We start from the raw sequence: 15,655 nt of genomic DNA on the forward strand, positions 1-15,655 counted from the left end.
AAAATCCAAACTTTTTTAGCTCAATCGTTTGTAAGTCGTTTGTAAAGGTTTGTAAAACAAAATTTTCGTTTGTAAGAAAAACTAAAAAAGTTATTAAAAAATCAAAGTGTGGGGGCTGGAGATTGGGGGTATTTTGGAAACCCATACTTTTTTTAGCTCAATCGTTTGTAAGTCGTTAGTAAAGGTTTGTACAAACAAAATTTTCGTTTGTAAAGAAAAACTTAAAAAGTTATTAAAAAAATCAAAGTGTGGGGGCTGGAGAATTGGGGTATTTTGGAAAATCCAAACTTTTATTAGCTCAATCGTTTGGAAGTCGTTTGTAAATTTTAGTTAGGAAACCAAATCATCTATCCAAAGCGTCACGTTGAAAAAATATTTAATTGTAAATAATGCTCATAAGTTGAGTCTATACTCAATGCTAAAATAAAAATACCATATTAATTTTCATTACTTTACTATTTTTATTATTTATCGTGTATTCAATGGACAAGAAATTTGACGAAAACACCGTCCCTTGTACCGTTTTTATTTATTTACGTTAAAGTTACTGTTCTCTAATCTCCAAAAACGGGTAAACTAGTAACTTTCCCAACACTGGTGATGATCTTTTTGTTGTAATATATTGAAACGTTACGGTTACTTGAGTCAACGATAATGAGTTAAATACCTACTTCGTTAGGTTTCCATCAGATTTATCGATATATTTATTATATGACTAGCGATGTAAGTATTTGAAGTCACCATTGCAAAATCGGATGCATATCGTACATGCGTGGATGAACAACACACACCGAATTTGCTATTGAAATACCTATGCGTAGGTATTATGTGAACATTTGTAGAAGTTACATCATTATAAACCACATGCACAGTGACAATCAACGTGATCCGTCACAGCCGAAATAACGCTCAAACGATTTTGATATACGAAACGGAACCGGAAAGTTCGATGGCAAAGGGAGACCGGTGAAATTGACGAAGCTTCGTGACTTAACCGCAATTGCTGCCTTCCCGGCTGGTAAGTATGAGTATTCGGTGGGGAATGCGTTTCGAATACATTTAACATCACTGCAGTTGAGGACTATGTTTATTTTATTGATGTACATCAGTACACGGGGCTTGAAAAGTTCGTTATACAGAGGTCCGTCGAAGAAAGAACTGATGTGATTTGATAATAATTTTAGTTTAAAACATCAATTTGTAATGTGCACTGAATTTTACTTGATATAAAAAATGACAAAAATGAGAGAGTAAATTAATGTGTTAATTTTGAATTCGATAATAAATTATTCCATTGCCAACCTCTATTTCTGAGATTTTTCTATCATTATAAGTTATTTAATTTACCGTTAAATTACAGTTAATTTACAGTCATACTCTTGGCAGAACTAATTTTTTACGGTAGAAAATCACATAAATAATATATTAAAAATTAATAATCATACGTTACTTTTTTGATTTATAATTAAATTTCAACGTATATTAAAAATATTTTTAATTGGAGTATAAAAATTGAAAAACTTTCGAGGATCCTTGTATTAAACATTCAAACTTCTTCAATCAAAAACAAAAATCATATCACACACAAAGACGCTTATGAAAAATACTTTCGCGATTGCTCTCATTTTTTTTTATCATTTTTTAATAAAACCAATACAAAACCATGTATAAATTTTTTTAATTTTTAAACTTTAGATATACTTTTTATATGGAAAACAATTTGCACATTTTGGTGATATTGATGCATTTTGAAATATTTGAATTGATTATAAAAAAATATTGTTACGGGTTTGGTATGTTTTTTTGATATATTTTAATTTGTATAATAACAATTTATGGGAATCTTGTACTCAATTTAAAAGATTTTTACCTCAAAAATATATATTAGTATACATTAAACAAAAAAAAAATAAAAACAAATATTTTGAAAATTTTAATTTTTTATAACTAATACAAATAATTAGAAATGTTTTTGTTAATTATTTAATGTCATATAAATTCTATAATACGAATATTTGGTGTAAGATATAAGTATCTACAATTATTCATTTTCGAGTTACAACAAAAAAACAAAATCGATTTTAAATTAATATTATTTCTATTTAACATTATTTAGTTTTAATGATAGAAAAAATGAACTAAGAATATTTTAAATCGGTAAATGGTCTAAAGCTTTAAAGTAGCAAATTATTAATTAGTAATATTTTTAATGAAAACTACTGACTATGAAAAAAAAAGATGAAAACGAGTTATAATATTTTCAAAAACTCTGATATTAAGTATAATTTCTATGTTTATAAAATATTATGTCTGTGAATTACAAATGTGGGCATATCAGCAATTAGTATATTATGTGACATAATATTATTTGCACAGTATTTACTTCCATTATAAAATGCTCAAATTTTTATTTTTTTAATTATTCGATTTGGTATGTTTTTAAAAGGATTCATAAGAAGATTTAACACAAAGAAAAAAACTGAATCAATAGTAGAAAAAATCTAGATATTTTTTATTTTAGGATAGAAGATAACGTATTTTTGTATTAACGTTAATTTTGACTTTATAGGGTTTTTTCCCGCACTTTTTTATAATTCTTTGTGTAATGATTATCTGTCTGTATAACTAAAATTATTATATTTTAATTCACAAATTCAAAAAAAATAGACATTTACATAATATGCCAACGAAAAAAACTCTGTCTACACGAATAAAATATTATATTTACCTATTATTTTTTTAATATTCATTATTCTATAACCAGTCACTAAAATAAAAAAGTTTTTTGACAAATCAATTTAGCTTAGTTCACTGTTTTGTTTCCTAGTAGTTCTATGATATAAATGTATTTTAATATGAAATACAAAATTCTTTTTTGAGAAATATTTGGTTGCTGTTGCTAAATCATAATTATTTAACTTATGTATGTTATAATATGATTACCTAAAATGTAAAAATAATAACTCTATTTAGCAACAATAAATTAGAGTTGATAACTATATAGTATATAGTCGATAAAGATATTTATTTTCACTTTTGAAAAAATATTTTACACTGTAAATGACCTGAAAACTAAAATTATTTTAACCTTTAAAAGCTTATACGATATATGTATAATATGTGTAAAATAATATGGATTCGTATAGGGTTTACGAAGACCAAAAAGTTTACTATACACAGTTTAATACATATATTTTTAATTACGTAAACAACTTTTTAGTTTTTTTTTCAGTAACCATACTTACATTTTGTCAAAATAAGCCACTTTTTTTTAAAATTAAAATTACGTAAGCATCTATACAGACTTATTTGTTTATGTTGGTTTTATTGTTGCACCGTGGTTGATATGATAATTAGGTAATAATTTGAATTTTACTGTTTTAAACACAATATTTGGTGACTGTAAAAGTGTTCGCTACATTTATATGCAGATGCCATAATGAGATTTTACCTTAACACTTAATGGGTACTAAAAAATGACCAATAAAATATATACGACCACCATATACTTTACAATGATTATGTTAATATTGGATTCGAAACTTTACAAAATACGAATTTTATCTAGCATTAAATAATATATGATAATTATAATGGATTACAACACGCGAAATAGTATACTTTCGAGCGACGACGTTTATAGTAAATTATAATTCCTTCTTATTACATCTATAAGGTATTTTGATGATTGTGAACGATTTATTTTCATTTATTAGTTTATTACGTAAACTGGTACGCCCAATCTATGATAATATCGTAATAGTAATGATATGAATAATTCAAACATTCATAACATTAAACATAGGTATCGATTTCTTCCCTAATGCATGAATACCGAATAGCTTACAGGAAACTTATAGATCAATAAGTCCAATTTCGAACATCTCCAAAACTCTTAGAAAGAGTTATTTTCAACAGAATAAGACAATTCTTAAAAATGATCCTACCGCATCAATTTGGATTTAACAAATTACCAACTACGACGGAATACCAAAATCATAATTTACTAACGGTTCTTATAATACAAATCTTACAACAACAAAATCTTTGACGTACAGGTCTAAGAAAAGGTATGGAACCAGGGTCTTTTAATAAAATTAGGCAGAAAATGTACCATAACTCTACAACTCACCGTTTATCACTAATCAAACCTTCTAAACTCGAATAGGAATATATAGCTCTAAAATATCCACTATAAAAGCAGGAGTTCCTCCTCCTAAGGAGCAGTCCTCGGACTCACCCTGTTTAAATTTTATATTTTTATTAAAAAATGTATTTATTATTTATTTAATAATATTATTACAATATTTTATATTTTTTATTGCCAACTATAACAATATAATATGTCGATGATACCACTATCATAACGGAACTAACAAATTTATAATATTCAATAATTAGTAACCTTCAAAATACTCACTTGATCTAATGTCACAATGATTCACAAAACGAAAACAAACGTTTATAGTGAGTAGCCCTAACAAACGTTTTTACTTCAGGAGATATACTAAACCAACTCTAATAGTAATTAAAATAATTAACTATAAGTTGGAATAATAAAGATAATTAGTATATTAAATACCTCGAAGTCTTTATTGATGAAAAACTAACCTGGAATATACACATAAATAAAATACCAATGTCATCGGTTTCATTGATATAAATATTATACAACCTAATAAGCTAGAGTTCAACATTACAACTTAATAAATGTTCATTACTAATATATTATACTATTCTTTATAATAATGGGACTACTCATACACCTGTCAAATGTAGACTGCAGAATCTCGAATAAAAAATAAAAATTAATAGACAATTTAAAACACATTTCTCAAAATAGTTTTAAGTCCCCCTGATTTATGTTTAGGTGCGTTTACATAAGAGCCCGGACATGAACGAATACTAGACCATACTTGGGAATTTGGTTCAATGCTAACCAATCGTTAAAAAAATGTCATAAATTGACTTAAATCAACTGTAGAAAATCTCCATTATAAAATATTGGAAATAAAACAAACAACTGTTTGATTTAAACAACGTCCCTTAAGATCAGGGCTTGCGTTTGAAAAAAAATTCCGTTTTATGCTATTTATAATTAAAACGTTACACACATTTTGCGTACATCGTTATTCAGAATAAAAACGTTATCTAAGTTTTGCGTTTATCGTTATTTAGAACTAATACATTATACAAGTTTTACGTTTATCGTTATTTAAGATAGTGTTAATACCTCTTAACTTAAAAAAATAATAAATAATGTGGGTAGGTAACCTAACCTAACCCGGATACGGAATATAATATAATCAATTCTTAGATTGCTTGCATGAAATAAATGTTTCTACGAAACCAATAGACCTTTTAAATAAATAGATTTTAAAATATTTCGTTTAGCGTTGTTTTTCATTCAATGATATTCTATAAATAACGTTATGTGTTAAATTGCGTTAAAATGTTAGAATATTCTATGTAATTAAATTTACAAAATATACGATGATGTTTATTATCATTTGAATATGATCAGTTATTTTATTGCTCAATTTTATACTTTTGAGTTTTTATATTATTACCATAAAATATAGGTAACGATCATTAAAAATTATTATTTTATAACGAATGAATTCAATTTTAGAACCACGTGAATTTGAACTATAATAGTGTTAAAGTATTTAATAGTGTTTACGTTTACTGAATTGCCTTCTGTCAGCTGACGCGTTTACACATTAGCCCCTAATGGTTATATGTACTCTATATTATATGCATATTTAATATAAATACATAATATACCTACTTAATGTGCGTCACATCAGATAGTGTAATTTGACGCAAATTTTACGGTTAGTGCTGTAATTATTGTTATGATTTCATAATTATTAATGGTCGGAATATGAATTTATCTGCGTGCGTGGCGTATATGTCAGTTTGTGTGTATTTTATGTATCTGTGTGTGAAAAATAATGCGGAAAACTTACATTATCTTGGATAACGGAAGACCGGATATCCGTAGCATCGTTTTTGAGGTAACCTCCAGTGGTAAGTTTCTGAGACGCTTTCCCCATTATGATCATATTCTCGAATGACATGCTGTGTAGCTGCAACTTGCATGTTGTCTGAAAACATATATTATTACCCCATTAACAACTAGGTAGGTATATTATCATAATATTGTTTGTACAACACAAGTTACAACTTTCAAGTTTGTAACACATTATAATATTATCGTTATGTGATATTATCATCATGAACGAATTTATGCCATTATATTAATTATCATCACAAGCAGCTTTTATACAACAGTCGAGAAATCAAAAACGCTGTCTGATATAGACAACTGAGACGCAAAAATATAAAACCTATCGATTGTAAATTGTAAATTTTATAAACTATATTTAATTAAGGGTTGGGTTAGGCTAAAACGTTTTTAATTAAATACCTACCTATTTAATAATCCATTTTTTCTTCTTCGTTTCCGGTTTAAAATTTAAGCCCCAGTAAATGTTAATTAAGTGGTCCACAATAATGTGAATATACTCGACCTAGTACAGGTACTGATGTCATAAATTAATTATGAACAAAAATTATTCTAATGGGAATAGAAAAAAAAAATTCTACATTATAGAATATTATTAAATTAAAACTTAAAATTAAATCAAAAATGATCTACCTACATCTACTTCACTTTTCAATTTTTAATTATTGAATAGGTATCGTAGGTCATACAATTTATCAAACTATACAAAAATACATTATTGTTACAGCTTTTAAAAATCATATTATGTCTTTAGAATATATTTTTACGTTCCAAAAAAAAAAAAAACGACAAATTATACCATTGCAGTCACACAAGACGTACATAATATCCAGTACAAAATAACCTAGTCACTATCATCACAGCTACTAAGAAAACATTGTCGTATCACCGTACACATTAACAGCAAAATAGTTATTAAAAATGAGTTGTATAAAAGTTAATTTGTTTGATTTTGATTATTAATTTTGATATATTTATTAGGAAGATGCCACACCTGCATATTATAGTTTTATCTGTCTTACAAGTGCGTACATAGCAAATGTAGATCAACACTGTTTAGCTCCGTTAGTTTAAAAATTAGAAAGAATCTATCTATTGTGAAACTTGATGGTAAGAACATTACATGTGTTCGTTTGTTGGTTTATTTATGATTATTCGGTTTTTAAATAAGTTATGTACATTTTTAATTTACGCTGTATTATATATGCATAACTTTCTACAAAATTGAACTATCGTAAAAAAACTACATTCAAACACAGATAATGTTCTGAGTTCTTACTATTAAGTTTATAAGAGGTAAATTTACTCTAATTTTTAAACTAACAGTGCGTGATCTGTTGAGCGTAAATTTGATACGCACTTGTAATACGGAGACAACACATGCAGGTGTGGCAGCCTCTTGAAAAATTTATTTATAATACCCTTCTTGGTTTTTCCCGGATATTTCTGCAGAAAACTCAATTCACTTATACGGAATTTTATAACTATCAGTAGATTACTCACGAGACAATTACACTTAAGGTTGTTGCAGGCTACACACAATGTTAAATTTAAAGATAGTCTATGTGATAATGATAAGTGATAATGATAATGATAAGCTATTTATCACCATCTATCATATTATTTCATGTGGAAACACACACTATTGTAAAATGTACATAGCCTCTATTGTGTTTATGCAAGTTTTTGCTATAAGTTTTAATTGTTGGTAATTCAATTTTATATGGCTATAAACCTTTGTCAAATAAATAATAATTAATAAAATATATACTGTGTACTTAAGGGTCCCGGTGCCAGTTTTTCAAATTTTCCACAATTCTATAAAATTTGAAAATTAAATTTTATATTTTAGTTGCTACCTCAATTATAAGACTTTTCCACTAATCTACTACCCGATAACTATTTAGGGGTGTTTGATAGGGTGTATTATATCGAAAAAAATTACTTTACGGGAATAATTCTCAAGCTTTATAGAATTGTCGGATTTTGACGACTATTTTTTTATCTGAAATAAGAAGAATTCTTACAGCCCGCATCGATCTCTGATTTTGTATTTTATTTTAAATAATAGTATAAAATAATTTATAAAAAACCTAAAAATTGTCTTTTTTTTAAAGACTTATAATTAAGTTTGAGATGAAAATATCGAAAAAGGAGTTCGATGCGGGCTGTAGAATATTCTCCTCTATTAATAAAAAAAAAAATTATCAAATTTGGTTAACTCTACAGGGCAGGATCATTATTCCCGTACACCGTGTTTTTGAGGTCAAAATCACATTGGCACCGGGCGCCTTAATCTAATATAATTATGTAGTGTGCTAAACAATAACAGTCTACTCAAAAATACTTTGTTGAAAACCACTGTGATGCTTATTTCCCTTATAAGTAACAAAAGTAACACAACTAAAATGCAATCGTTCCTTTATAGGCAGTTGTAGGCATAATATAATATATGTACTTCTCAAACGTGTTTCTCAAAAATAAAATACAAACACAAAATATAAACAGATCTGAATGAATATATCATTATTCTATTACAGAAACCTAGGATAAATTCATATAATGATTGTCCGTCGTCAATACTGTTTGGAAAAACTATATTTCTGACTTTACCGTATCGGTCTGTCGAAACACTTCACAATGATAATATAATATTGAAATGTTCTCATGTTTGACTTTAGCCGTACCTATGTTGGAATTAATAATTTATACACTTTGAAAATAAATGTCACATAAATTATTCATACATTATGTTTTTTTTTCGTTGGTATACCTATAGCACAAATAATCTTATTAATTTTATTTAAAAGAGTACTTTAGTTCGATGGTAAATACTGTCCTAGGTGGGCCTACATTGGTCATATTATACGTATTGTAATTTACACCTGATTTAGTCACTTTAACCACACACTAAAGGTCGTTATCAAACTACTGTTAAATCCAAAAATCGAATTGGGCCCAAATATGTTTTAGGTGTAACACCACAAATATTGTTTATTGTTTTATTTGGTGTAAGGACCTTTTTATAAACGTCACATGCAATAATTTTGACACCAAGAGAAATATACATACTACGAGCACATGAAAAAAAAAAACTATATATACATTTTTAATTAATTAATATTTAGTAAAAGCTTAATTGATTATATAACTATAAAACATCATATTATCAGAAAATAATGGTATTAGGAGAGTAAACCAAAAATAGCGTTTAATAATTTCTCTTTTAAATGAACTGAATTGATTTATTAGATTGTGGTTTACGAAAATAATTATACTGTGACACAGCAACTGGAATATAGGTACTAGACAGCGTGTTTAGAAACCTAAATTATTTTTTTGCTTGAAATTGTCCGACATTTTAATCCCTAAAGTTACATTTTCCACGGTTCCTTCGGTTTAATTTGTTATCTGCACGAAATGTATCGTAAACACAAATCGATATTTGGCTTTTGTTTTCTTTCAACAGAATGAAGAGAAGGAGGTGGAGGTTATCAATTTAATTACTTTCGGTTATACTCATCTCGAGGAACAGGACTCATGTGAATTGGAGTTCAGGTTCAGCGCTGAAATGTATCATTATAAATACCTTACCCAATATGTTTCACACAAATTATTCATAAACAACAACAATAATATACATATTACACATACAATAGCATCTGTTTCACTATTTTATCGATATAATATAATAATGATTTATACGTATGTAACGAGCTGTGACTACGTAATCAATTAATATATTTAAATACGACAGCTAGTGGCAAGCAATAAAAGGAATAATAGTAAAATATATCTAATTGCTACAAAAAGTGCGTAACCCCGGCGGCGCGCACAGGTGAACATAATAGTAATAATACAAGGGTACCGCACGACGCGCTACAGAACACGTGATAGGTATTCCATGATAGATATGAATATTCTAGGAAAACCTAATCGCTTAGCAATACAAACATTATGGTTTTGTACAAAATAATATAATCTAGAAATAGTATGATTATTTGAATGACGTCCGAAATGACCTCAGGTGTATGCGGCACGTATATCATTTTTATACTAAAAATGCCATAGTAGGGATCTAATAGAATTACCCGACGAGATACGTCGATGGACAAGTGTTCATCAGACGAGCAGCAGACATCTATTTTAAATACGCAGTCACATCTCGTTTACAATAAGTTAAATAAAGTGAACTTAAAAATTATTATAATATTATTATACTGAATTAAAATAAACTACAAATCATTACTAATTCGGCTTGATCATTCCAATTTACATCCTACTTTGCAACTGTTGACGGTGGCCCGTTACACGTATAGCTACAACTACAGACCTTCTCCTCATAATCCTTATCATCATAATCTCTATTTTTCACAGGAAAAAAAATTACATTTTGTGATATTATAGTGTATGTATAACAAAATATTATTTATTGGTACATAACTAACTTGAAATAATTTTCATTTTATCGTATTCCTGTTCGAGTAAGTTTCTATATAAAGGGTTTGCCTCGCAGTGTTTTTCCGATTAACCAAATTGCTTCAGACTCAGTATTTTGAAATTGTATTAATTAAGTATACTATTTGGGTAAAACTCAAAAACTCAAAATAATAATATTAATGTTCTTTTCCGCATTTCTTAAAAATCTAAAATTTACAATTAAAAAAACTATTTTTGTAAATCATTAAAATATTTATTTACTAAATTTTATTTAGTGTTTAAATAATAGTATTAAGTAAGTGGTGGAAAGATTAGTACCTAGGTATGTATAATGTATTGTTGATTATGCATAATGATTATATTTGTACATTACAAGAAGGAACGATTTGTCTTCGCGATTCATACACATCTTTGACTTACGTACTATAATTATACTTATCTGATATCAAAACTATTCCATTCCTTATCGCGCTATCGATCATAGTAAATGTGCATAATATGATATTATCAGAATGCTACTATACTCCATAATATTAATAATTATTATTATGACTTTCACTGTAATACACAAATAATAATATTGCATGCATTGTTGATATTCGGGCTATATTTGTTCTACTCTAAGACAGTAATAACAAAAACATTTTTCATGTCATATATTGTGATACTCACGTTAAACACCATGTGCTCTTGTATGAACTTCTGTATGGTGTAAACCAGGTCTTTAATCTCAAAGTTCATAATATCCAAACTTTTCAACAGCTGTTCATCCTTTTCGCTGTATCCCAAGAACAGGAACACGCCCGGTACAAGCGTATACGAACCTGTTTCAACAAATCACACATATATCATTAATAAAATAATATTATACAAAATATCACGTGATACATAAATATCTAATTTCAGTAGGTGCATAATGGGAATAAAAATAAGAAAATATTTTTTTTTATCTACACGCATTAGAAACTCTAGTGTATTTTATCACTAGCGATACTAATTGGTAGCGTATGGAATATATTTTACTAAACGAATATAGATTATTAAAATAATTTCTCATTTTCTACAATCATAAACCTCGGTTGGAATATTTATTATCATTCAAATTCATTATATTTCTTAAGATTATTCAGACTTTAATCTTAATATAAAAAAGTTATTTATACAATAATATTATGTATACATAATACAACGTTAATTATATATACGATACTAAAAGACTTAGGTAGTTTGATTTTGATATACAGTATATTATGTTGTTAAAATCACGTACCTACCTACACGATAATATTTATTGGTTGTGGCAAGTTGTAATACAGTAGCTGTAAAAGTAGGTACTTAAAAGTAGTTTTTTCTATTTTATTTACAAGTCCGCCAGTACACGAGACGGTTGAAAAATATCATTCGTAAAGAAGTATTTATCTTGCTCTACATTTAAAAAAAAAATGATGTAGGGTTATTGTTTCCCCGCTTTTATCATGCGTTCCAGTTCTGTATAATTGTACCCCCTCCCCCATATTATCAGTTATATTACACATTTTATTACAGATTGTTTAATATATATTCTTGTTTGTTCTAATAAAAAAAAAAAGTATTTATAGTACCAATATAACAAAAAGGGTAGAAAATTGTTTGAAAAATTATAACGTTGAAAAAATGTATCGTCTTATATGTATGCAACAGTATTTGAAAATTAAAATTCAGCGGTAACGGGTTAATAAATAACTTTATAGCCTTCAAATTCTAGTCCCCACCCGCCCCACAAAAAGTAATAGCTCGATTAACCCGAATGGCTGGCAAATAGTTTCAACACAGGTACATAGATGTTTTCTGTTTATTAAATCAAAACGATGACAAAAACCATAATATGACGTGTTGTCAGAATATCATACCCATTTTTGGTCGCATGCAAATAAATCGTCCGACGTAGCACATGCACCGGCCGCGAAAAGCGATGTACGCTGGTGACTCGTGATGGTAGTACGCAATTTCCGTTTCGCACGGTTCGACTTCCACACAGATGGTCTGACAAGTCAGACTTTCGCCGGTCTTGCAGTGGCACACCTCGGAGCACGAGTTGTCCTCCAAACTGTGAAGCTATAATAACGAAAACAAAGTCCTTAAAATCGCTATTAATTATATTTTAGGGGAATCCTATTGACTATAATATACAAGACATAAAAGTAACTTTAAGGGTAATTGTATGAGTTTTTAAAAATATTTATTCTTATAATTTTTTGAAGTTTGTTTATTTTACATTTTTAAAACGATTATATTATGTTATGATCAAAATAATGGAAAAATAATGCTTTGAATAGCACATGTATTTACCTATAAAATGACTAGTGATAAAACAAACCAGCCTGTATAATAACAATACATGTAACTGGTAAAAAAATTGCGTAGTAATGATTAAACCAAAAAAAAATCGGGTGAGATCCACGTTGAAAATAATATTTGCGGTGAAACTTATCAATTTGGGCATTGAAAAAATTATATTTTTAAAACCGAATAAGTACACAATTATCTTAACCTATTTTGTTTCTAAAGATATTGTTATCAATACCTACTCTTTAATTCAAGCTTATAAACAACCATTTTAGCACATTAATCGCGTACTAAAATGTTTTAAAATTTAAATGAACACAATTTACTATTTAGTAGCGACATAATATGTGTAAACAGATCCGTTTGGACTTCAACTCCTAACTATAGTATTTAATTTGAAAGGTTTTATCTACATTATCAAATACATTGGTGGCAATCAAAATTATATACATCATATTTATAGTCTCAACCATCCATTAAAAATATGAAAACAAAAAGTTCTAACTGAATAAAAAATATATATAGGTATACAACCAAATGGTTCTATATTTCTGTTATTATAACTTTTTGTTCCTTAACAAACATTTTTTATACTTCATAATTTTATTTTTACGAAGTTTTGCTAAGTTCAAACCCAAATTAAAAAAACTTGACGTAGAACAACTTTGGTAATTTTTAAAGTTTACAATCGTTAAAAATCATTAATTATGAAATAATATAATATTATAAAGGTTTGAAGTTTAAAACTGATCTCTTGAACAATTTGATATATTGAAATGGAACTTTTTATTTTTGAGTCCATCAATAAGAACGAAATAAGGCGATACCCAAAGTTACATTCTCCAACCATTCTTTTTATATTTCTTTTATCGATTAAAATTGCGTGTCAATTGGTAATAATATCAACTAAATATATAAATATTAAAAACTTTGGAAATTCAAATTTTAAAAGTCCTTTTTAGTATTTTTCGAGCGTACTTGAATTTATTTTAAATCTTTAAAGCTTTACCCATTCCTCTGATCAATTAATAATATTAACTGTAATGGCTGTTACTCACCCTGATTACGTCACCTTCAGACATGAATTGTTTATTGTAATGTGGCGATCTCTGCAAACTACATCCTCCTAAATTAATCAATTTTAGTATTTTAATACAACTTCGGACGTTTTATATATTTACATAAAAATATGGCATGATATAGATTTAAGTAAAGGATATAATATGTTGGGGCAGATATTTACTGAAATATTGTCATTAGTTAAAAAACGGCGTGTTAATAATAATTTTGTTTTAGATTTTTATAACACTAAATTTAAATTTCAACTATTTTTTTTTTTTTAAGTTCGATTGTAATTTAATTTCAATATATTTATATATTTTTTTTATCATTATAGTAAATAGTAATGATGAGCAGTGAATATATTCTATATTGTAAATCAAATATGTGTTGACATCTATAACTAGTCAAAAACTTGAGTGGGTATAAGTAGTAAGTACAAATTTACAGTGTAAGCTATTCAAAATTATCATAATAAATTGGGTATGAAAAAACAATACAAATATTTATTTGAACAAAAGTTGAAAATAGTAATTAATTAATTACATTTATCAGTTTTAGTTGTGTAACACTCCGTAAATAATATTATAATTTATAATATATACTATGCATAAATTAGGTATATACTTTTAAGTCTTAATACAACAAATTTGATTGGACGGAATATCTTTCTGGGTTTGTGGTTTAATTTCCATAATTATTATTTGGTGGTAATACTGAACCTAAAACCACTTAAACTTCACTTCCAAGTGAATAATTATTAACTCACGCAAAGGAATTTGAGAGGCTAGTGAGAGGGTAGTAGATGCAGTCGTCGAAACCGTGCTGATGGATGTTGTTACGGCAGTGGTCGCCACCGAAGTCGTGGTGGCTTTGGGCGTGGTGACCGCAACGGTTGTGGTATCAGGCCGAAATTTTTTGCCGGCTATCAGTACCCTGACCGTGGTCGTTGTTGGCACGTCCATGGCTTCGGTCGATGGGACTGCCGGCGACAGTGGTCTGACCGCAATCGCCGTAGTCTGGTCGTAATGATCGACCGTCACTGCGGTGGTCGTGTAGAAGTGACGCGATAATAACTTCACCGAGTCCTTTATCTTGGTCATATGAAAATCCCTCTGTGCTTCCACTGAAAAACGACAATTCAAAAACGGTTTAAATGTATTTAAAATGACCGTAATGACCATAATATGGTCTAATATTATAATTTATCACAACATTATAAAACGAAAGTTCATAATATTATACATTGCGCATTTACAATTCCAAATATGCGATCAGACACTGATATTTTTGGACAGATATAATATCTAACAAATAAAAAAAAAAAATTCTTCACAATTATTGACAACAGTTTAAGAACATTTAAACTACAAAATAAAAACTCCTCGACAACGGTAAACTGCTAACATTAATAAAATAAAAATATATCAAAACCCCCAAATCGATACTTTTCTGTATAAAACCTATAGAATATAATATTATATATTATACCCTGACGACGTTGCAGGACTGTCATTATAGCACATACATCATATAAGTCCGTAACCGTTTATTTATTTTTTCTTACATTTGGAAATAAAAATACACTTAAGTACCTATCATAAAAACGTCCTATGAATATAAGGAATTATATTAGTGCCGTAGGCTATATGGCTCGAAAAACATATTTTGTCGGCTGTGGACGTGCCAACAAAAGTATACTAACACACACGCGCACACACACACACGCACACACAATATATATATATATATATATATTATACTTTTATGGGGGTATTGTTTGATTCGTATCTTTTGTAT

At 28.0% G+C, this 15,655-nt stretch overlaps 1 protein-coding gene across 1 annotated transcript in view; it reads right to left on the minus strand.

The window, feature by feature from the left end:
• The window catches only part of LOC100167073, a 203,125-nt gene that overhangs the window by 7,112 nt on the left and 180,358 nt on the right, over nt 1–15,655 (minus strand). The window contains exons 9-13 of the mRNA XM_001943291.5: nt 14,625–14,981; nt 13,855–13,922; nt 12,361–12,565; nt 11,144–11,295; nt 5,973–6,110 (exon numbers count right to left, since the gene is read on the minus strand). Of these exons, the coding sequence (XP_001943326.3) occupies nt 5,973–6,110; nt 11,144–11,295; nt 12,361–12,565; nt 13,855–13,922; nt 14,625–14,981 (920 nt within the window). The remainder of the gene's footprint in view (nt 1–5,972; nt 6,111–11,143; nt 11,296–12,360; nt 12,566–13,854; nt 13,923–14,624; nt 14,982–15,655) is intronic.

Source organism: Acyrthosiphon pisum, chromosome X (assembly GCF_005508785.2).
Source record: "Acyrthosiphon pisum isolate AL4f chromosome X, pea_aphid_22Mar2018_4r6ur, whole genome shotgun sequence".
Lineage (NCBI taxonomy): Eukaryota > Metazoa > Arthropoda > Insecta > Hemiptera > Aphididae > Acyrthosiphon > Acyrthosiphon pisum.